Source organism: Rattus norvegicus, chromosome 4 (genome assembly GCF_036323735.1).
Source record: "Rattus norvegicus strain BN/NHsdMcwi chromosome 4, GRCr8, whole genome shotgun sequence".
Classification (NCBI taxonomy): Eukaryota; Metazoa; Chordata; class Mammalia; order Rodentia; family Muridae; genus Rattus; species Rattus norvegicus.
The window spans coordinates 178,834,180-178,859,457 of NC_086022.1; the positions used below are offsets into that span (position 1 = coordinate 178,834,180).

At 44.1% G+C, this 25,278-nt stretch overlaps 1 protein-coding gene across 11 annotated transcripts in view; it reads right to left on the reverse strand.

Annotated features, from left to right (window-relative positions):
• The window catches only part of Sox5 (SRY-box transcription factor 5), a 955,415-nt gene that overhangs the window by 321,908 nt on the left and 608,229 nt on the right, over nucleotides 1-25,278 (reverse strand). For 8 of the 11 annotated variants that reach the window (NM_001271267.2, NM_001415821.1, XM_017592402.3 and 5 more), the window contains one exon: nucleotides 3,301-3,532. In NM_001271267.2, the coding sequence (NP_001258196.1) occupies nucleotides 3,301-3,532 (232 nt within the window). The remainder of the gene's footprint in view (nucleotides 1-3,300; nucleotides 3,533-25,278) is intronic. The other 3 variants (NM_001415822.1, NM_001415823.1, XM_008763349.3) reach the window with 1 other exon arrangement.

Sequence of the window (25,278 nt, forward strand, 5' to 3'; positions counted from 1 at the left end):
CTTTCGGAGACCCTGCCTCAAAAATAAGGTGGAAAATTCCCAGGCAAGCACCAAAATCAAACTTTGGCCTCTTAGAGTGCATGTGCACACATTTATGTGTATGAGAGCACAGATGTATCCACAGAGACGTTTAGTAGTCCCTACACATAGAACACACATACATGAAAACATTAAAACAAGCAGACAGAAAAACAAGTAAACAAGCAAGAAAAAAATTAACAACGAAAGATAAAGGAGGAGTTGTGTTATCTATAGGTTAAAGGTCGGGATGACCTGTCTATTCAGAGAGGACTCATTCTTTCACACAGCTTGTTGGGAATGACCAGGGAGTCAGGCCTGGCGAAGTTAAGAGGGATTCTTTGGAGAAAAGAGCAGCAACCCCCTTCGCTCTGCTTTACCCACCCGAGCCAGACCTACAAGGATTAGATACCCGACAGGCTCACCCTGCGGAGTGCACATCGCACGCTTGTGATCACATTCTTCCCAGCAAGTCAAAAGCCCTGGGAGAATCTGGTTTGTGCTGGCTGCAGTTCCCTACCCCAGAGTTTCTCACAGTTAGACATCTAGTTCATTTTTCCAAATACTGAGAAAATAAACAGTAATGCATAAAGACAGGTTTACATCCTTATCTGGCTCTGACTTAGGACTTAAAAGTTTCATAACTGGATCCAAACAGGAGTCTGAATTCCTCATCCTTATTGGCCAGAGTGTGCAAAGTTTTCATCTCAGGAAGCATCGTTGGGCTGGAGTTTTTCGTGGAAAGTCTCTTCCCTGTCTGCACCAGGCAGCCTTTCAGAAACCCTCTACAACACAAAGATTATGAAGCCTTCTCCATTTTCAATGATACTGAGTAAAAATGTAGAGAATATATCTCCTTATGAAACATAAGACTCTATTGTCTGACTAGGACAATGGTCTATTATAAAAACAGAAATTATTCATGTTGAGTAATAATACCATAAATACGGCCACTTTGATAAGTGTTTATAATAGGTCTTATTGTAAGAACGGGCTACATCCTCACTCTTTCAGACAGAACATTGGTAGGCATCCCTCTAGCTCTGAGACTTTTAGAAGATAGTCACCAGGGACTGGCAGGTTTGGCAACTTCACCTCCAAATACTTAGTATTGATTGAGTCGTATCAACCCAAGTGTTTATTGAGTCATCGTAAACTGAACATCACTTCATGCTTTCGTCCGAGAATTGTGTGTGTGTGTGTGTGTGTGTGTGTGTGTGTGTGTGCGCGTGCATGCACTGTGCAGAGACAAACACCCAAATGCACAGGTCACAATGCAGAGCCCGAGAAAGGGTGTGGCATGGGTGTTGGAATAGTGTGTTCTCCGCTGTCCAAGATTCAAGCGAGCCCATCTAAATTGTAGTGACCTTTCACCTACTCCTATGGAAAAAGCGTAAGTACCATAAACATGAAATCTAAGAATCAGAAAGATATACCACGGAGGAGGTGTAGAACGGCTCAGCTATGTTCATAACTGTGTATGAAACTGGGTGAGGCCAAAACATTGGTCCTGTGCAGACTCCACTTGTGCGGTGCTTTTCACAGGGAAAGACTTTGGGCTAAATCCTAGAGCAAAATGGCATGCGCACTTAACAACAAGGGAGATGAGCTAGTCCTTTCTCAGTAAACAAGTCCCATGGAAGTCTGGGAACAATGTGACACAAGGACTTAGAAATAAGGTCCGTGGCGTGTTCAAGTGTCCACTCAAGAGGAGAAAGATGGGTGAAGCAGGAAACATCTGAGGTAGAAACAAACTCAGAAAACGCTCATGTGATACAAGAAAGTCCAAATGTTGATCTAGCTAACATGGAATGGGTCATTTGCTTATAACCCAATAACTTATTCCACAGTGGCTCTCAACCACTTTGGGTCACGGAACTCCTGAAGAGTTCACTATTCAGATCTATTCTTTTTAACTTTTTTATTAGTCTTACTGTGTGACTGTGGGCAAGCGTGGGCACACGGGCAGCAAGGTGTACACGTGGGAGTCAGAAGTCAACAATGGAGAGCTGGTTCTCTCCTTCCAGAGTGAGTTCTACGGATGGGGCTACCTTTGTTAAACTTGTGTTTGTGTACCTGGCTTCCATCCATGCTGAGACACCCCAGTAGCATGTGCTATACTCTCGTAAACAGAATTCCCTGTCCATTCCTAGGCCACCATAAGTCCCATGTCAGAGCCTCACACCATCCTCAGGGTCACTACGTTCTACCTCTCTCGGGTTCATCCACCTCTGAGTGTGCTTAAAACTATCCTGTCGCTATCTTGGCCACTCTGTGGGCCATCGCTGTTTGTAGTCATCCCTTCAGACTTTCATGTGTACGTTACTGTCACAGAGAAGATCCATGCAAGAAACACACTTAGTTCGGAACTGCCCTAGACAGGAAGTGGCAAAAACAGTAAACTGATAGCACATCAGAGAGGCACAATAGCAGATGGAGATTCCGATTTCTCCCCCATGCCAACCTAAGCGCATCCTACCACCGGCTCCCTTCTCCTACTTGACAAGAAGGTACAGAGCCACAGTCTTGAACAGAATGGTAAGTCTCAAGGAGAGAGAGGCCATTGGCGAATGTGACTACGCTTGCCAAGTGACAGAGAAGGCGGCATACACTATCCCTGAGTTCATGTGGAGAAAGGTCAGGGGCATAGACCCTGAAGTCTCTGCCTGGGTCAATCCTGTGACCTAGAGCGTCTTTTAATTTAACCTTGACTCGGTTCCCTCAAATATAAAGGAGAATTATCAACACTACCTTATTAGATTATCGTGAAGGTTGTGAATTATTGTGGTACCAAGGAGGGCTTAGTCCCTCTCTCCGCACACACACGCTCACATGCCTGTGTGCATGTGTGTGTGCATATGTTACATTATCTAAAATTCTTGGGGGAAAATATGGTCATATGGTCAAATAATGGGAGACTGCTTCACCCATGAGGCCTAACGATGGCACATGTAAGCAGTTACATCAAATGTCTCCTCATCGGGAAGAAGAAGGCAACTTTGAATCTGGCTCACTTTAGCCATGTCATCTTAACACAACCATGGCATTTTGTATGGATTTCCCCCTAATTATGTGTCAGAAGCAGGTCCCTCAAAAAGCGCACTAAGGACTAAACATCCTTTCCTATGTTCCCTTGCAGAATCCACTCACTGGAAGGAATTCTCTGATGCCTGACGCGAATCGTCTGTGTGGTTCTTAAACACATGATCATTTCGAGCAGAAGACTGAAGCCAAGCTCTTAGAGGGATAGCCAGGCAGACAGGGAGACCATGAGAAACCTACCATTGTACTGTGCTGAGCAGCGGGGGTCCTAGGACCACAAGCCTCTTGCGTCAGCAGAGAAACTGGCTGAAATTCCTCAGAGTGAGGCTTGTTGGGAAAACTCACATGTAAGGGAAGGTGAAAGGCTGGGAGCCTCTCACTCTCCTCCTCTTCCACTTTCTGTCTGCTTGTCACCATGGCTACCTCTCCATCTGTCTCCCCATACGGAGAGGCTGGTCGCTTGGAAGACATCCTGGAAGGAACAAAAGAGGAGAAAATAATGAAACCTCCACATAAATCCTTAATGCCGTCATTGTGTGGTTAGGGGCCATTGTAACAGAAATGCCTTTTTGTGCTGGCGGAGAGCAGGAAGCCATCCAAACACCGCTGCACAGTGCACACAATCAGAAACAATGGCCAAGCAGGTAGCGACAGAACAGGGCTTGTTTGCTGTGAGAATAATACACTAATATAGCACTCTCTTGTATTCTGGCTTCTTTAAACAAGAAAATTCACCTAAGAACACTGCATAATGCAAGTCCATTCCATTTTAAAGGGAAGAAAAGTATCCATCTAGTTTTACACTTTGATAGACCTTATTCAAAACAGAACATCTGTGAATAGTGAATGCTGTGGACAGTTTAAAAGAAAGAAAAGCACTAAAATTTTCTCCATCGGGGGAAAAATATATAGTAAAATAAATGCACGCTCTCCACTCTAACAAGTTTGCACTGCATTAACAGTAAGACTACTCCAAGACATAGAAACATTGTCTGAAAGCACTCCTCAGAGAAGCTGACAGAAAGTTGGATATTTGTTCAAAGGTTAAGAACTACAAGCTTTTGTCATTGGTGACTCAGGAAACCTTTAACCTGTTCTGGCATTTGTTTCTAACACCAACACGGGGAGGTAACGAATCACCAGGGGATATTTTTAAAAGTTTAAATTCTAGCCCCATGGCCCTACATACCATATAGATGTGAGCTCACGGTGTTTGCTCCTTAGCACAGGGAAAGACAGAGGGAAAGGCCTGCGCTTTGATTTGGTAAGAAAGGCCAAATGAAACCAGGCTTAGCTGAAGGGAGGAGAACTGAGTGCTTCGGTAGAATTCAGATTATCATCAGAGCTTAAAATATAAGGCAAACTGTTTCAGAGAGAGGGGCAGATCTTCCTCCTAATATGAAAAAGTTTTACACAGAAGTGGAACTGAGTTAAAATGTCAGAGGGACAAACGATCAGCTCGAAAGGAAGGAGTCATCCTGTTGTAGTTGTTCTTCCGCATACAAAAGGTGTTTGCAGAACCCCCCTTTTTCATTCTAGAGCAGCAGCGGCAAAGGAAGCAGAAATCCTACCCACTGATGAAGGCCTTCCATACTGCCGAACAACACACAGACTTTTACATTTCCAAACAATCTGTTTCTCATCCCTGCAGAGTGATTCTGCCCTTAGTGTTAGACTCTCTCTTCCTCAGTTTACTCATCTTTAAACCCAGAGACATCTGACTCTTATGGCTTTTGGAACAAGAAGCATTAGAGGCCTTAACTTGGGGTAGACACTTGCCGAGTGCAAGCTCTTCCTTATATTGCACTTTAGACCGCCCGCATGAATCTTCTCCCTCAAAAATAAAGAAGAAAAATAGAAGAGAGAAAAGAAAAGAAAAGAAAAGGAAGGAAGGAGGGAGGGGGAGGGAGGAAAGGGAGGGAGGAAAGGAAGAGAGAGAGAGAGAGAGAGAGAGAGAGAGAGAGAGAGAGAGAGAGAGAGAGAGAGAGAGAGAGAGAGAGAGAGAGAGAGAGAGAGAGAGAGAGAGAGAGAGAGAGAGAGAGAGAGAGAGAGAGAGAGAGAAAAGCTTCAAAATCAGGGAGACATTTTCTTCTAAGACTTCAGCTGTAAAACCCCATGCCCACCGGGAAACTTCTCCCAGACCTGCAGCACATAACTGTCAACTAATAAAATGAATCAGTGGTGATTTAAAAAGAAATGCTAGCAGTGACATTGTTGACCAGCTACACCAAAGTCGAGAGATAAGAAAGTATCTATGGGCAGCGGCCATGTGAGGTCTCAGCACTCAAGGGCTTGTAAAGATTCTCTCAACTCCATAGCAAAGGTCTATGCAAAGTTGACTCTCAATGCACACCAAGGCTGGAAATGGCTAAAATAAATCCTCTTAGAGTTGTTTAGGCCTCGCTGGTAATCACGCCAAATAGTTACACTGTTGCAGGGAGCAAACTCCTAAACACTGAGCGGTCGCAAATCGCGGGGTTCTGACTCTGTGTTTACCCAGCAAATATCTCATCCTGTATCAGAAGAGCATGCTCGAGCATTGCTGAAACACGTAAGGTCTTTGTGGAGAGACTTATCTCTGTACACGAGTGGGAAGATTTTTAACTAACGCTTGTTTCACCAGTGATGAAGCCCCAAGGCATGTCATGTCATTCGCAGGAGCATCAATGTTCTTACAGGGATTGATGATGTTCCAGAGTTCCCCACCACAGCCTTGTGGGAATCCAGGTTTCCTGTGCCTGAATATTCCAGGTTACAGGCACCACTTGACCCCTGGTCATCAGACAAGGAAAGTAGCCCAGTTGGTCTCTAAAACCATTGCAGTTCTATGTTCCCAGGAGGAAGACCAAAGTGTTGAATTCTACTTTGTTACTATTATTAGTAGTTAAACCCCCAAATCCAGAAGTGGACCTTCAGAAAGCAAGACAGAATGTGGAGACATTGAAACTCAGGTATGTCCACCTCTGGGCACATATTGGCCTTAGGAAACCATGCTAATAAATGTCAGATTCAAGCCTTCTTGAAGACAGTCAGATGCTTGCAGTAAGATCATACTTGAGTATGATTCAGTAAGGCTAAGTTGGTAAAAAGTACAATTTTCTAACAAATTATCCAGACAGCCTCAGACTGACAGCAACGTGAGTCATGACACAGTGTCCTTCTAGTTCTGTCTACACCAGGTACCCATATTGGGTGGAGCAAAGTATCAGGTCCTCACAGGAGAAAGCCGCCAGACTCAGCTTGGCTCAGGAGGGCTGCAGTCCTCACACTTGCAGGGCTGTGCTGCAGGGTGAGGGCACCCGAGACCAATCTCAATATAGTGACCAATCTCCATGCTTTATCAGTGAGAAACCCAGACCTCGGAGAGGATGACCCAAGACAAACACAGCTGAAGACGGCCGCGCCTTGTGGAGCTGTGCTTCATGAGTGTGATGGTGGTATCTTAACTCCCTTTATCTATGGCCAAGGACACTTTTTTCCAAAGAATTCCTGTCTCATCTAAGCCAAGAGAGAGAGCTTTAATTAACCAGTAAATATTAGCTTACCCCTACAGAGTGCAAGACATTTACCCAATAAAATATTTTTAATGACAATGTCAGGGTCTCCAACTCAAGAATTTTATGAAGTGACTAAGTAGATTTTATGTAAAGGGGATAAAAATAGTGAAAGACGTTTGAGGCTAAGACCCAGCCGACACAAAAGTCAAGCGTCCCCGGTTCTGCGGGGACAGAGGCTCCTGGGACCTGGTATGTCTTAAGGAAGAGGCATGACAGAGAGAAATGGAAGTTTGGGGATAAATAGAGCCGGGTTTCGTGTAGGAAGTAAGAGTGGAAGCAGAGAGGCAGACGGAGACACTTTTAGAAAGTCCATATAAATTTAGGGTTCAGGTTTATTTAGGAAAGGGAGCAGATTGAGAAGCATGGACGGAATCCCATCTCCTCTACACCACTCCTGGGATGCTGACTTACATGAATGGAGTAGATAAGCATCGGTCCCCTTGGAAGGAGACGCTGGCTTTCACACAGAGTCACACGCTCTCTCCCTTTTACTGTAATGTTCTGCATAATCATGCTAGCGTGCTAAGAAGATGGTCCTCTCAGGACGACTGGGTCTCCTGCTACTGAAGGAAGGGTCTCTGGGTGTGTTCTGAGCATTCCGCATGGGGAATGTGCTCAGTGATGGAGGACAAACTCCTGGGAGAGGAGTTGAGACTCCTCAGAAAATGAGCTGAGTAGGTCTGAGTACTAGCAGCACAATGGGCTGACCTCAGGGTGCAGCTAGCACGTGGGTGTCTCCTATGGAGCGCTATCAGCACGGGTTGATTGTCGAGACCATTTAGAGCTCCTTGGCAAGCTAAAGAACAATGAATGTCACCAACTTCAGGTGCTCACCAAAACAAGGCCCCGCCCACTCAAGACACCTGGGCCCTAAGCCTGTGGAAATGGTGGGTTTAATGGAAGAGCTTGTTTTATGAGTGGTTGAAATGGAAAGATTGTGTGGCTGGAATTGTTCTGGGGTCCAATGTGACCCTAATGTTCTGAAGAGGGAAAGACAGAAGCAGCAGAATCAGGCAAAAGCATCTGATCCTGCACAATGGCTTTTTAGCGCAGAGAAAGAGAAGAACCGAGAAATGCAGAGGTCATCATGTCCTGGAGAAGAGCATCATGAAGAAACTCATCCCAAAGGCACCTTGATTTTAGGACTTGTGACTTCAAAATTGAGAGTTCAAGCCACTCGTTGTTGGCAATAACACCCCAGTAATCCCAATGCACAAGGTCCACACTGGCTCTCTTCTGCAGCTGAATACCTCTTCCTACACACCTAGACCTGCCTTGCTTTCCCTTCAGACAGTTTTCTCCTCAAATCCCTTATTCAGTAAGGGCTCATTCAAACACTGTCCAAGGGCCAGCTTCCCTCCTCCCAACTCCTCTGGGCACAGTGTTTCACACTTACTTCTTTGTTTATGATCTGTCTCTCCCACTAGAATACAGGGTCAAGGGAGACAGACTTATTTCCATTCACAACTTCTTGACCAAGATCTAAACATCTCTGAAAATAGTCTTTTAAACACATCTGTTTAATGAATACCTATTAAAGCCAGCAAGCGACCTTCAGACTGGCAGGAGCTTTAGTACCTGGAACATCAACTATTATTGACCGTGTGCTCCAGCAGTGTGTCCAATTGTCAGAGAGACGAGTCTGGCCGATTAGAAGTGTTGTCCCCCTTTTTGGAATCCCCAAAGTGGCCATATTCATGCGTACCTTCTTGTACACTAACATTCTTTTAAAAGCATCTTAGCCCCGAGTTCACTTCTGTGTCAAATGTTTGCAGAGGGCTGGGAAGCCTACTCAGTGGCTAGAAGAGCTTCCTGTGTTATCATGAGGATCAGGGTTCTGGTCTCGGTGATGGACGCTGGCTTATTATAGCCCATCACACTCTTCCAAAACAACTCACCCTGAAGCCAGGACCTTGTTGTGGGGCAGTCACGCTGGCTCTGACGTCCTTTTCCATATCCTCTAAGCTAAAGCAGATAGAACTATTAATAGTGCAGACAATTCCTAACAGGAAGCTGCACCATGGATGTGTCTGTCCTACGAATGAATGAGAATGAACTGAAGAAACTGAGTGGGAATACTATCTCTCTAGAAAATGAGCATGATGTCACAAGAAACAGACAGTGAAAATATATTGTCTTGTCCGGTTTGCCTCTAAGTGAATAAAAGAGGACGTATCATTCATTCATTCATTGAAAGATAGTCAGAGAAAGACCCTGCATTTCAAGTAACATAATTAAGAAGTAAAGAGCATCTCCAGGGGGAGGACTCCTCAGTAGTGTGTGCACCGTGAGGGGGGTATGGAGTGAGGCCCTCTCAGTAGAGTAATCAGAGGAAACTTCTATCACATATGAAGACTGAACAGACATCAATACACGCAGGAGAAAAAGCTTCCAATGGGAAGTAACACTGTAGCACACACACAGAAACACTCTTACACACTCTCACACAAATACAAACCACACACCCACACACACACACTCATTCACATACACATGCACGGACACGCACATGAAATAAAACTAAGTTGTTTTAGAAGGAGAAATAGAACACGCTTTGGGATAATGTGCACGAAGCAGGGGAAGGAAAGGCAGGAGCTAAAGGGGGACTGAGGTTAAACACTGAACTTCTGATTTAGCACCAGCTTTCAGTGGCTAAAGTAGAAAGCCCAAGTCTCTACGAGGGCAGAGAACTAGGAGAATTTGGGCTTTACATAGCAACGTCTCTGAATTAGTTATTGTGAGTGTGAGTGAGTATGCAATTGTGTTTGTAAATTCATGTGTGTATATGTACACACATGTCTGTATATATATGTGTGTATACATGTGTGACTGTATATGCATGTGTGTATATGTACACACGTCTGTATATGTTTGTGTGTATACATGCGTGACTGTGTGTGAGTGTATGTGTGTGAGCACATGTGTGAAAAAATGTGCGTATGCATGGAAGTGTATATGTATGTGTATGTGTATGCACACAAGTGTGTGAATGTGTGTATGTATGTATGCGTGTGTACTTGTGTGAGGCTAGAGGCTAATCTCAGTGCATTTCGCAGAAGCTGTTTAACTTCTTTCTTCAAATCCCTCATTGATGCCTGGCTCCCAGCTAGGCGGTCTGGCTAGCTCTGGAGCCCCAGGAGATCCACCTGTCTCTGTCACTGCAGTGCTGGGACTGTGGCAGGGGCCCACAGTCAGCCTGGTGCTGGAGTCACGCCTCAAGTCCTCCTGCTTGCACTGTACTGACCGAGCTGCTTCCATATAAGTGGTATTTTTAAAAGAGAAACAGTTTGTTTCAAATCCATTCCCTTTCAAGAGACCACTGCAGAAAGACGAGTGAGTGACGAAGACCACTGGGAAAGCTTAAATGGGTAAGTGAGGTGGGGCGATCATTCTCCTGGCCATTTCAAGGGTCAAATGCTTGGCACATGAAACCTTGTCACCCTGTATCAAGTTCTTCATGGACTTGTGACTTCCTTGTTGGTTGTTCTCTCAAACACTAGTTTTAATGTCCACCTTTCTCTCACATTGAGGCATAAGCTTGAAGTAGATCATGTTGTGAAAACACTTGAAGATGATGAAGAAGATGAACCCTGTACTGAGAACACACCATACAACATACAAAATGTGATACAAAATGCAATACAACATACAAAGTAAGTATATGAGTAGATAGGTGATAGATAGATAGATAGATAGATAGATAGATAGATAGATAGATAGATGATAGATAGATACATACATACATACATACATACATATATACATAGATATATAGATAGATACATAGATAAATAGATACATAGGTAAATACATAAATGATAGATGCATAGATAGATGATACATAGATACATAGATACATAGATACATAGGTAGATACATAAATGATAGATACATAGATGATAGATAGATACACAGATGCATAGATAGATACACAGATAAATAGATACATAGGTAGATACATAAATGATAGATAGATACATAGATAGATGATAGATAGATGCAGAGATGCAGAGATTGACAGATAGATAGATGATACATAGATACATAGACAGATAAGCAGCGATTCATTCCCTAGCTTTCAGTTTGGAAGTAAATGTCTCCATAGATCCCATAGGCAAGATTGTCCCTGGGTGTTCCTCCTGGACAGTGTTAGAACCCTTAAGAGATGATGGGTCACAGGAAGTCTTCAGGTCATTGGAACTGTGTCCTGAGGGTTTGGATCTTGGGATCCAAATCTCCCCTTCCCTTTGTTGATTTTCCTGTCTGGCTGTGAGGTGATCGGCTCCGCTCTACACAGGCTTTTGTGCTACCACCCTGTAGCCCCCATAACAGTGGGGCCAACCAACCACAGACCTTTCCTTTGAGCCAAGAGATACCTTTTGGGTTAACAGTTTAAAATTCTGGTGTACTTGTTATTATAGTCACACAGAGCTGACTGATACCGCATTCAGTGAGGACACAATTTATCCTTCTAAGTTCTTTTCCGTAAGTGGGAAGACAGTGTCTGAGGCCATACATAGACATTTGTCTTTTTAAATTTAAGAATGATGAATGGAGATGATTGACAGGAGGAAGAAAGCTCTACTGCATATTAAAAACCCATGAAGGACAGAACGCCACCCACCCCATAGGTGCAATTGAAAGATACATGGAGTTGGAAGGAATCGACTTTAACTGAGGAGGAGAAGCAGGGAACACGGCCCTTGGACGCATAATCTGGCTACATACATAGAATGTCACATTATCGAAAGCAAGTATCTGCTGCTACCATTTGTCTGCGAATCTCAATTGTTGTTTATATCTTACGGTTTATATTTTTTCTTCTCTCTTACAAGATTTAAGCATCATTTTCCTACCAGGGATTGTCCCCCCCTGTACTCTGAAGACACCACATCAATTGCATAAACCAAGTCTGTGGTTTACCATAGCTACGAGTCTGCTGCAGAATTTATTTATGGTAAACATGCAGTCTTTCAAACTTCTGCACCGTATTCTTCTCCTTCCAAGGCTCTTTCCCTAAAGTGGCTCATGCAGAACTCACTGTCCCCCGATTTTCTGCTCAATCTCCCCTCATTTGAGGACCTCGTGCCTGACGTTATCCCTTAGAGGCCTGGATGCGCTCCCTGGGTTCTGCCAATGTGTGTGGAAACAGAATTCACCTCTCATGAAGAAACCCCAACAGGACACGCGGAGGAGGGAGGCTTGTGTCTCTTACCACACATTTCACCAGAGTAGAAGCTGACAAAAATTCAGCATCTTATGCAAGTCTAAAAACAAACGAGTTCTGAGCTACAGCACTTAGGAACTGATCTCTTATTCTGCTTTAAAACGGAACAAAATATCTTCGCTGCATATTACAAAACTTTAAGTCGCATCTAGAAAAATGCCTGGTAAAAATTCAGGGCCACCGGCGGTGTACATTAAATGTACCTTTTGAGGGTTGCTCTCTGTTTCTGCCATGCTATCTACTCTTCAGGCCCTCAGCCTTGACATTCAGCTAACTTTAAAAATTCTCTCTCTCTCTCTCTCTCTCTCTCTCTCTCTCTCTCTCTCTCTCTCTTTCCCTCTCTCCTCTTTCTTCTAACAATAGTAGGACTGCTTTTACTTCTTTGACTGCTGTATCACAGTCTCAGCAAATACTTCTCAACATCTTGCATTTCCCCAAAGAGCCTGGGATTCTGGAAGGAAAAGGACAGGGCAGTTTGGTGATAACCTAGGAAAAGATTCAAAATGAAAAGAAAAGCAATGTCAGGAGTTCAGATACTACATCCGAGAAGAATCAGAAGTGTGACATCATTCCTGATAGAACTGGGGTCAGAGAGGGCTACTGTATCAACTGGGCTCAGCGTATTTCAGAAATACCTTAAGTTCCTAAATTAAGAAATGAAATTAACAAAAGTAACTTTAAAATGAGCCTAAAATAAAACCTCTTTGAATTGCTTTGTTTTAAAAAGTTAGGCGGCATCCAGAAACTGTCCGGGCTGAACGTAGCAGTTCCTGGTGTGAGCATGGAGGTGCCTGCTTTTAATGTCAGCATCGGGAGGCTGAGTCTGGAGGGGCTGTAGTGTGAGCCCATCCGGAATATACACCAAAACCCTGCCTCGAAAACAATGCTAGTGGCAACATGATTCTCTTCTACAATGATCAGAATTTGAAAGAGGATTTCTTTGTCCTGAATTCTTTTCTGTTTCATTAATAACACAAATCACAAGCATTTTAATCACGAATTAGAGCATCTGTACCAGGTGAACACTCCAACAGTCCCTCTGAGTAAGGAAATGCTGCCCTGGCTGGTGGTTCAAGCCTATAATCCAAGCATCGTCAGGCACAGAGAGTGGGACTTCCAGGCCAGCCTCATCAATATAGTGAGTTCAAGGCCAACCTGGGCTACTTGAAATCTTGACCCCTAGAAACATGATTTCTTTATTGCAAGCAATATTACACCTGGTCTATAAAGCTAATTTACTCAGCTGAATGGATCTGCCAGTTTGAATGTCTTTAGGTTTTATTATATTTGTTTCAAATTAAATCACGTTAAGTGCCTAAAACAGAAACTCTGAAAGTAGAGAGATTATTAAATGTGGCCAATCTGTACTAGACGTGAGCTCTCCTTCTCTAAGATGGAGAAAAAAATATCTAGGAATCCATTCTGTTGTCATAGCAAGGAAGGGAGATGAGTTTGGAGAGAAGTCTGCATGACAAATACAAAGCCATTTCCATCTAGAGAGGGCCGGTAAATGTTTCAACAGAATTCTAAATTATTAAAAAAAATCATCAAAACTAGTACTCATTTGTAAGCAAAAAGGAAAAAAAAGAATATTGCAGTGGACACATTCTATCTGAGAGCGACAAAATCTGCCTTCGTTTGAGTCATTAATAATTCTTAGAATTATATTCCCCTCCCACAGACAGCAACACCAATTTCGAGCTATTAACATCTGACTAAACAATGCCTCTAACCCTAGGATTACGAACCTTTAACTCTCTTGAAGAAAGCACCAATGACTGAGATGAAGACACAGTCCCTTTAGGTTGTCAGAAAAAAATAAAATGGCCAAACATAGATGTTATAGAAAAAAATAAAAAAATATTAATGCCAGTTCGTATCTGGTCATTTGGTGTGAATTATTCAATTGATGTATTGTAATACATCAGCCATTAATCATAGAAACAGCAGTTTAACCCTCGGCCATCTACAGGTTAAAAATGTCAGAGTCTTTTGTTGTAATTACTTATAAATTACTTAGAATAATGTGGTGTTAGGAGCTGGGATTTGGAAGTTTGATATTTATAGGCACGAAGAGCATAATTTTTTTAAAGGAAATAAGACGCTTTTTTTTTCCATTTAAGTCTGGTCTTGCCTTTTTGACAGCTGTAAGTCCACAGGATGTGGAGGGATGATTTAAATTTTACATCAGAATTGTGACTGCGCTGGACTTTTCCCCTCTTCTCAAGGGAGGCATTGTTCTTGCCTTTCCATAACCAGGCGTGACAGCGCCAGACTGGAGTCATACGGTGGGCCTCTGAGTCAGCACGAAGGGGATCGTCTCCTGAGTCTCCACAGATGCCCAGCTCCTTGTGTGTCTGAGAGCTGTGCAGACAGCACCTCCATGCCTCCTCATCCCCGTGAGCAGGGCGGAGAGGGTAGAAGTGAAAGTCTGGGGAAAGCGGCAACTCTCTCCTCCAGCACAGGCTGCAGAAGGCTTTTATTAAAAATCCTTTTCAAAGGAGCCAGACCCAAACCAAACAAAAATCCTAACCCCTGGTTTAATTTGAGTAGCATTTTTTTTTTCTAAGCCTAAGATTCAGAAGCCGGACACATGCGTCATTGTGTGTTCTGGGCTAGGGAGACTTAGAGGAATTTAAAAGTCAGAAGTCTTTCAGATTTTTTTTCCTGAGACATATAGTTGTCACATCTGTCACATTCTTGGCTACACAAGGAGTTGGTTAGCTAGGGACAGGGATAGGGACAGGGTCATGAGCTGAGCACCTATTCTCAAGTGCCCCACTGAGACATCCATTAAAACTGCCCATACGATCCTATGAACAGAGGCCCCCTCTCCCTGCTGTCCACACAGTTGCTAGCGAGCGGGGAAGTCATTCTGTGTCTATTGTTGTATCCCTGGATGAACTCGGCAGAGAAGCAGAAGGCGTTCTGGATCAGGTAAATGTACTGCTACCTTGTGTACCAGACACAGGGCCTCAGTTACGGGATGGGCATCTCATTTTAGCCTAATGAAAATCAGAGGCCCATTGCTCTTGCTTACTATGTCGCTGTAAACCATGAACTTGAGAGTTTTAAAGAAAAATAGTAAGCAGAGACTAACTTCTCCTGATTCGTTAATCTACAAAACCAGAAAGTCGGTAACTATAGTGGCCTCAGAGATCCGCACTGAGCCCTTCATGGTGTGTGCTGTTTCCACAGTGTTTCTAGGAGGATAGGACCATGTCTGCCTATGGCCCCAGTGCCACATGCTGGTCATGTCTGTCTATTCCCCGTGCTTCTTTCTCAAGTTTGTCCTGAATGAAAACAGATTTCCACTGATGAACACCACTGGTCACATGGAGATACACACACAACAATTAGTCTGGGGTAGGAGAGACAGCCCAGTTGGGTTTAATGGTTTGAGTCCTCTGCATAAATATCTTCTCTCTTGTTGTCAATGGTTAAGTCACATTGACCTTTGCAGGATGTCACCAAACGGCGATAGAAAACTGGGGATTAAAAAAAAGAATTTGTCTTTCATTATAGACTCTTGGGGTACTTATTCTTGAAGGCCTTCCTATCTCCTTATCTGGCTTTCTTATAGGGGGTCCCCACTCCTGTTAGCTGAACCCTACCCTTTCACACGACTGGCTGAGTCTAAATACATCGCAAGTCGCTCCATGATCCAAAGTGACGGATTCTGAGTGTGGCACATGCCTTGAAATAAAGTCTGTGGCATGTTTAATCTATTTAGGATCTAATAATGATGACAAAAATAATTAACCACTCCAGCTTTCATTGCTTTTGTTTCCGAAGGTCATTGTGAAATCAAGCAAGATAGCAAGCCATCTAAAGCAAACCCCTGGAGAACAACCCCGTAAGAGGAATGAGAAAGGGATTGCATCCTCTAGCTCGCCCAGTGAAGAGGAATATCACGACCCTGTTCACATCCAAATGACCCTGACCGGAGGAGTCTTGGCTTTGCTGATGGCGACCAGTTTGGAAGCCTCACTCTTTCCAACTCTACACAGAATCGGTTGCAGGCTGTGTCTAGTGCAACCGAAGGGGAACAAAAAAGAAAAAGAAAAGGAAAGGAAACCAATGAACTAAGCAGAAATGTTTGTGTTATATTCAAAACAGACAGCAGAGAACAAATACACAGGCCTCGAGTCTTCTGCAGACCAACAGCTACTGTTGAGAGACTCAGATTTCCTGAGCTGCCCTGAAAGACTAAGAGATGTGGCATTACAGTCACGAGAATACTAACAGCCGGGCGGACAAGCATCTATCAACTCAAATTCCAAATCAGCAGGGTGCAGCTATGGCTGGTGTCAGAAAGACACCAAGCCTCTCTATTGGCCCCTTCATGCCAAAACCCCTCTGCTTGGGTGAATATGAATTAAATCCATAAGCTTCTCTGCTTTTCTAGCATGACCTCTAAACTCATTTTATGTCTTAACCATTCATCTTCCTTGTCCCATTAATCTTTCTTGGTTTAATACCTTCCCTGTTGTTTTAGAAAGACACACATGCACGCACACACACACACACACACACACACACACACATACACACACACACACACACACACACACACACACACACACAGGTCGGGGGAAGTTCATGTTGCTGCCATGCATACCTTAGGGATCCCAGCCTTAAGGTATAAATGGGAAAGAAGGGAAAGAACTGTGGAGTCATAACTGATAGGCCACTACCTTCCTAGAGCCACAATCAAAACTCAAAGGATATGGTACACACTGTAGAAAGAAAAAGTAAAAAGAGGTCATCAATGTTTTACAAGACTCAGGAAGTCAAAGCACAGAAAGGGGCCAGAACGATATCTGCTCACGGTAAGGCTAACAGTGAGCTTACTCCCCAAATTCCCTTAGGTTATGTTTCAAGGGTGTCATGTAGACAGCCTGAAGCCAATTTGCCCTTTGTCCCTTACTCCACATTAGTTCCACAGCTAATCACATATGCTTGTGAATATTCCCCAAAATGCTGTCACTCCAAGGGACATTGCTATGCTAGACCATAATTTAGATGGTGACATCACACTAAGTTTGTTCTTCTTAGTTGCTAAAATCCGGTCAACAAAACTTTTTGCTCATCAACACATGTGTGCATTCACGTTTCCACACAATGCCACAATGGAGCGCAGACACACACACACACACACACACACACACACACACACACACACACTGTGTAGAGGTGTTCTCTCTTTCTCTTTACAAACATGAAAGAAAATAAAAAGCTAGTCCACGTCAACCCAAGTGCTGGCATTTTGTGCTCCCCTCGCAGAGTTGACCGTCTGCAGCGTTATGGGTGCTGCGCCTGTCATCTCCTCACATCTCCAGTTCTCCCCCCACAGCTGAACAAAGGCCCAGCTGTATAAACCAAAGAACACAGTTAAGGGACGGATAAAACGGGGAGGGCTGTCTGACATGCTGACCACGGTCGGAGCTTATGAGGATAAAGGAGCCTTGATGGGAAAAAGTAATCACCCGTCGCTGCTCCCCCCTCAACCTCGTTACCACATGTAGAACATTTTTTTCCACTATCCAAACTCCCCATTCCAGTCCCCCACAACTGAAAGACCTTTGTGTTCCGCCAGGGCCAGAACCTCCCCGACCTTCCCCACCCTGCTCCTCCTTTCTTTGCCCCTTTTATTTTGTAGACTTGTTTTGTGTTGTCGCTGCTGGATGGTTTGAGGACAGATGATCAGCTAGGCTCCTCAAATGTCGCTTCCCTCCACCACTGCCTTTTTACGGCGGGACACCCTTCTCTAGGCTTCAGAATAATGACTTAGGCTTAAAGACTTCAGAAGATGATACTCTATTTAAAAACTGCAAACATGCAGAATTGCGGTTAGCTGAATGATGACGTCGTCATTGTGATTCTTGTAGGATGCATACGTAGAGAGTACGTTATCTATGGACACTCTACAGAGTACCTCACGCCTGTAAGGTGAGACAGCAATTGGGAAGAGATTTCCCCTGGACCTGATTCATTCTCTTACAGTCCTAATCCTCATGTGTCTAAAAGACAGGAAACCCTGAAGACGAGAAGTAGGGATTCCAGGGTGTACTTCTTAGTCTCAAGTTTGCTATCTGTACCTTCTAGATTGACTCTATTTACAAAGGCCCAGAGACAAACTCCTACCAATTTTGCTACCGTAACTGCATTGGTTAAAGAGTCAGCCAAACGCATTAAGTACCAAGGAAATCCCTGGGTAAAAGCCAACAGACATGTACAGTCAAAGATGTATCATATGCAAAGTTAGTCCTGTTTCGGGCTATCCTTTGAGGCTGGGACAAATGTTTGAACACTATTAAATCCTCTATTTATTCCCAGCAAGCCCCAGAGCAACACTGTGCTTCTAGGAACCTAAAGGGATTATTTCTTTTTCAAACGGGGTAAAACCTCAACCCTGCCTCCATCAGCATGCAGTGCTATCCAGCACAAGATGGATATTTGACATGGAAAGTAGTTTCCTTGAGTGACTCCCCTGACATTCCGACTTGTTTCCTGTGCGGCAGACCTTCAGGAATAAATGAAGGATGAGTGCTTGATTGCCGTATCCAAGTGTGTAAGAACCAAACAAACAAAGCAGAACTGGCCAATGTCCTATTCAAGTGTTCACCAGGAACTGGACTAGGGAGGAACAGGATTCATACAGAGCGAGACATCCCACTTCAGAGCAAAGAGACACCTGGAAATTTACTCCTGTGCCATCTTCCCTTCGCTTCACATACCTGACCCTCCGGACCTAGACGCAGATCAACCAGCTATTACCTATAATGTTCTTCAAAACACAGAAAATTAACAATCTGAGAACTTAAACCAATGCTAAGACACCATATACACAGACGGTTCTCCTCCTGAGAATATAGTCATGAGAACTACGCACGCGTGTCCAAGCCAAACTAGGCAACAAAGGTTGTCAGCACCTTATCCATTATCACCGAAATAGGGAAACAACACAAGTATCTATCAGATGATCAGTGGTAAAAATGTGATAGAATATTATCGTATGACAAATAGGAGTGAGATACTGATAGATATGGCGCAGTGCACAGGAACCTATAGACACTATGTTATATGACAGTGCACAGGAACCCACAGAACACCATGTTATGTGACAGTGCACAGGAACCTATAGATCACTGTGTTATATGACAGTGCATGGGAACCTATAGATCACTGTGTTGTGTGACAGTGCACAGGAACCTATAGAATACTGTTGTGTGACAGTGCACAGGAACCTATAGAACACTGTGTTGTGGGACAGACTACATCTGGTCACCCTAAATAAATAGTTGCATTACTTATGTGAGTTGTCCAGAGTAGCTAAACTTACATCGCAAAAATGGCCGAGTCGGTTTCGTACGTAGCAGAGCAGCTCCCTCGCTGCGATCTATTGAAAGTCAGCCCTCGACACAAGGGTTTGTAAAAAAAAAAAAAAGAAAAAGAAAAAAAAATGGCCGAGTCGGGCTTGGCTAACAGGAGAAGGACTGGCGGAAAGGGGTAAATGTCTCCAAATGGTACGAGATGTCATCAGGAGGAATGAACACTGTAAATTTAGATTGAGATTATGCAAGTGTCATCAAAGAAATAAGGACTTACGTCTTTATGAATTATACGTTGAAGATGTATACTTTGTGGCATTTGAATTGTATTTCAATCAGATAGTATTTTAAATACTATTTAAAAACCCACAGTCAGTGTTGTCTTGATTTACCTGCAGGCAGAGGATCGGAGACGTTACACAGGCTGAGTGAATTCTCCTGGATAGACTGTGGCAGAACTAGGATTCGGAGCTAGACTTTGTTCTCAGCACAGCAGTCCCTGCTCTCATTTATTAGGCTTTCCATTTCAGCTTCCGGTGCTCACTGTCAACCACAGGTTGAAAATATTAACTGGAAAAGCCTGGGAAGGAGCAACTTGAAATTTAAGACACCGCCGCACTGTTCCGAGTTGTGTGAAGAACCTTCCTTTGCTCTATCCACAGCCTCAGATGTGAACCCTCCCTCCACACAACATGGGCATGGTATGTGCACTGTCAGCACAATTCAGCATCCATCCGAAGGCCGGCAACGCCATGATGTGTGTGTTCAAGTAGGCTCCACCTGGTCACTCAGTGCTGGGTCACGATGCCTACATAGTACTTGATACTAGCACAGAACTCCATCACCATCTCCCTCTCCTCCCTTGGACCTCGGTCCACGCCTGTGCTCCATCTCCATGGTGTCACAGGGACCTCGGTCCATGCCACGATATCCCAGGTGGAATGGCGAGTGAAATACTGAGTACTCTGAGAAAGAGGGCAGCCATATGCCCTCAATCTGTCCAGTCTTGTTTTCATTGCTTTGCTGTGGTGCAATCACCCCTTTTAGTCTACCGCTGTGCCCAATTCTCAATTAAACTTGAGCACAGGTGTCACAGACAGAACAATAAACAGTATACGGGGCTGAAAACCCAGGGGTTCTGGATTGTGCTTCTCCTGGGTAAGGACACTCAGGAACCATCCCATCTTCCTTATCAATTGCAAATCACATAGAGAACGGCGTTTCGTAACAGAACTCGAATGTGTTTTCTAACAGTGGTGAGAGCCTATAAACTAGGACCACGAGTTCATCGCTCTCCTGATCTACAAGCCTGCCTCAAAACAGTGCCAGCACCCACACTCCCCCGGGGGAAATAGAAATGTCTCCTTTCTATTGTATTCACCTCCTTGCAAGCTGTGGGCGGACACTGCAGTTAAATCTCCATTAGGTAAGAATTTCTCTTCTGCCTCTGCTGTTACATTCCTTTAATACACTTTCTCCAAATGCAAATTTTACATCGAGGAAGTTATCGACTAAAGCAGAGATAAGGTAGGTCACCGCAACAGCCATGCGCTATGCCATGTCCCCAGATTACAGAAAGGTGGGAGAGCGATTAGCTGACGGCCTTTTGGAAATGGGTTCAAAGTAAATGTTTTATAAACAGGTTTCCACCGAGTGATCCTGTTATTAATATTCTATGTTACTTCCCCTTTATCATGTTAGTCTGAATTAACTTGGGACAATTCAACACAGCTCAATGCTCACTTCCCTGAACGAGAGAACCTTCCAAGCCCTTTAGACTTGGGATTTCCTTGAAGTCTGTCTAGCAGCAAGTATTTCTGCTTTTTTTAAAAAAAAACTAGTCTAACTTTGTCATAGCACAAAGGACAAAGGGGAGAATAAAATCAACGGGCACAAACAATGGGGAAACAGCAGTTAGTTCACAATATGTAAGCGTGGACAGCAAACAGAGCTCACTCAGTCCCAGGGACCAAATAGCAGTCAGTGAGCACCCTCTGTCCTGATTCAGTGCATTGTTTTAAGAATCCTTACAAGTCGTTAGCTTAGCATCATGTCTCCTCTCATTGGACATGAATCGAAAGATACAATGAGTAATCTACTTGAAAGCTCAAGACTTCAGTACAAACTTCCCCTTTTGAGTGTCTACCCCAGTGATGGGGACCCATCCAGTAGACTTTTCACACGGGAGAGCGTTTCACCCAAATCACAGGGTGTTAGCTTTCAACCTGCGAACTGCCCAGTTTCTCACTCCAGCATCCAACCATCAGATCTAACTTGCCACAAAATAACCGAGGCTGTGCCCAGGGGTCATCTCCGAGAACACGCGGTGATAAGACTGAATCAGGTACACTTCTGTGTCGGCCCACCATGCCACATGACCACCGCATTCTTGACCTCCCCGAGATGTCTCCCACTGTCCACGCACAAAGGCTGCATTATGTTTGCTCTGGGGTGGGGGGCGGTTCACGAGTACCTACGAGCGCGCACAGCACCGTGCCGAGTACAAGCCGTAATTATTAAATGTGATCTGCCATTGCCATTGCTGCTGTTTGGAATTGGACTGGAGTGAATCTCATTTAAGGAACTCAGCAGTGAAGCACAGTTCAGGGCAGGAGATGAACATTCTAATGAGCTATGACAAGCCATCTGCATTTAATAGAACCGGCCCTTCAGAAAAAAAAAAAAAAGAGTCAGGAGCTACTTTAATATCTCTATACAGCCAAAATTTTCACTTTTGAATGAAAACAAAAAGTCCTCAGACTGCGCTCTGTGTGCTTATTTCTGGGGTACACGGGAAAGGTGAATGACCAAAGTATAGGACATGGCTGCAAAGCATTCTGGGTCCCCAACCCAACTTTGTTTCAAACTGAGTTGAAAGAAACTCCTTCTGTCTAACAACAAGAACTGGGGTGGGATTTCAGTTTCTAGCAAATACCAGAGCCTCCTGGTGTCATTGTGAACGCACAGTAGGCTCTTGTTGCCTGACAGCTCTATCCTATCGATGTAAGGTAAGGCAGATGCCACCTCTGTTTCTCAGGGTAAGGCTAAGCAAATGGGACTAGGAGAAGAGAGTAGAATGGGTTCTAAGGTTCTGGCTTTGGGCAGCTTTGGTGGAAATGATCATTCGTGCACGTGAGCTTTCTTGCCTGGGGTGTATGACTACAGATCTCCATCAAAGCAATGGTCCCCTATTCCAAGGAGCAGGTGCCTAGGTCAACCATGCTGTGTGGCTGGACTGGTCCTCCCAGCATAAGAGGAAATCACTTATTTGAAGTTCACTTAGCTTCACGCATGACATTTTGAAGGGCTCTGAGGGCTTTGAACTTAAGGCTTAAAAGGAAAAGTATGGCATTGTCGAGTAAACTGAAGCCATAACACAGACACATTTTTGTACAAGGAGCTAAGAATGTTCCGTTTTCCCCGTCAGTACTGAATATGAGAAAGGACTGGATCTCCACTTCCTATGCTTATTGTCTAACACAGCCATAGCTGTGCCTCAAATGCCTGGGTTGCTTACTTAAACGTGTTTGTGTCAAAACAAAGGAATGTATCTGCCAACACACTGTCCCACTTCAGGTTACCAAGGCTGCGATGGATCACCAGGACCAAGGCAACCTGGGGAGGAAAGGGTTGATCTGGCTTAAATCTCCACACCACTGTTGTTGATCAAAGTAAGTCAGGATAGGAACAAGGCAGGAACCCAGAGACAGGAGCTGATGCAGAGGCCATGGAGGAACACTGCTCATTGGCTAACTCCCTTTGGCTTGCTCAGCCTGCTCTCTTATAGAACCCAGGGCCAACCAGCCCACGGGGTGACACCACCCATAATGGCCTGGGCCCTCCCCCAACAACCACTGATTAAGAAAATGCCCTACAAACTTGCCTGTATGGAAGCATTTTCTTACTGAGGTTTTCTCCTCTCAGAGGACGTTCGCTTGTGTCAGGTTGACATAAAAAAGAATGCAGCATGCACTCCAGGGGACAACATTTGAGCAGTCGACCCTTGGGCCAGAGAACATAGATGACAACAACAAGCAAATGCACAGGTCCCAGGCAGAGTTTTATGGCCACAGGGGGAGAAAAGGAGCAATCTGAGGTAACACCTATGTCCACCTACAGAGATGGCAAGGTAGTTTCAGCGCCACCAATCACCTGCCACAGGGTCCAGACCCCCTGCCCGGGAGTACTCAGAACTGATTCGGAATTAGTAAGTATTGCTGTCAGCCGACCGTCAGGAAATGGAAACCCTCATTCTTATTTTGGAAATAATATGGGTAAATATAAGATTAAGTCAATAAATGCAATCTAAGTGGAATTAGTACTTCTGTGTCAGAAGTCCTGTTTGAATTGCAAATGAGGTAATGTATGTTTTAGGACAAATAATCAACGAAGCCATTGTTGTCCCCTGAAACCCATGAAGCCTTATCAGGATTGCATTATTAGAATTCCCAATCTGACACAACGGCTGTTTACCCTAGCACGACTCACATTGTAAACATTTTTACCGATTCGTTTGATGGGGTCTCCTGAGGGAATCGCTTTCAGGGGAATTTTTTTAACCTCCAAATTAAGTGTCCATTTAAACTTTGCTCGCGCAGAGTCAGTGTACAGCACCCAGTCCCTGTACAGAGAGAAGAGCTGGAGTCATTGGTCTCTGTCTTTCCTCAGAACGGAGACTGAACTGTTCACTGAGTGCCTGTTGTGTGCCCGGTGCCCCAGCGCGTGGAGGTTAGTGTCCATGCAGATGATCCTGAAGACGACAGACAGATCCTAGACAATGGTGGATCAAGCTGATGAGGTGAAAACGGCTAAGAGAGAAGCACACTCCGGGGGAAAAGGGGCTCTATGAGGTGGAAGCATCAGACAGGAGATATGTGTTCAGGGCTGCGTATGGGGTTCAGATGTCTACCCCAGAAGTCAGACTAGTTGATCACGGTTCTTTTTCCTGCAAAATTTTCTCCTCTGCTCCAATAAACCGCAGGATTTCTCCGTGTTTCTGTGAGGTTGTATGTCAGGACGACTGACATCATTCAAGCAGTCTTAGCCTCTGTGGTGGGTGGTAGGATTTCATCATCGAGATGTCTGGTGGGTCTAAGGTAGGCATAGAGAGTGCGTGTAAATGGAACTTTTAATTTAACTAGGAGGAAGGCCCATGAGAACCAATCAACTGGGCATGCACTGTGTAATTACAGACATTTCATGATAGGGCAGCCGATGATACAATGTTAATGTATCCTTCATTTCTAAAGATGAGGCTCTAAAAGCTGGTGATAGATTTACATACATTAAACCTAAGAATAGGGACAGACTGAAATATATAACCTTCCTTTATAGTTTTTTAAAAACAGGACCTCACCATGTAGCCCTGGCTGGCCTAGGACTCACCACATAGACAGGGCTATGTAAGATCAGCCTGCCTCTTCCTCCCTAAGTCTGGGCTTACAATACCAAGTCTTTTATCAGAGATAGAATTTTCTCTGGGGAAAACGTGTCAAAAGTCAATGATCTCAGAACACGCAGTGGTGGGGAAGCTTTCCCTCCTCCCACCGAAGGCTCAGAACTCTTCCATGGAGGTCTGGTAGGAAGCCTAACAGTCCCACTGAAAATACGTCAGACTACCAAGCGTCAGATTTTATATCTCCAAAGAATGACTTTAAAATTATTCAAGAAATCAATAAGATGGCTCAGTGGATAAAGAGGGTTGTCAACCCTGATGACCTGAGTTTCATACCTGAGACCAATATAATAGAAGACAAGAAACAACTTCCAGTAGTTAACCTCAACATATTAGCTCTGACACGTGCGCGTGTGTACAGACACATGTAAATAAATAAAAAGTACGTATGTATGTATGTGTATAGACACAATGAATGAATGAATGAATGAATGAAATAAAAATATTCTGACCCAGCCAACTCCTTTCAGGTAATAACTGGCTCTTTGCCTGCTGCTTGGATACTTAGGAATAAGAGATTAAATTATTCCGAATTTCTGCTATATTTGATTTTTTTAAATATATTTTACCATTTAGCAAACGTAGGGAGACTTTGTAGGAAGCCACAGAAATGCAATCTCTAAGGTTCTACATGCGTGGTATCCA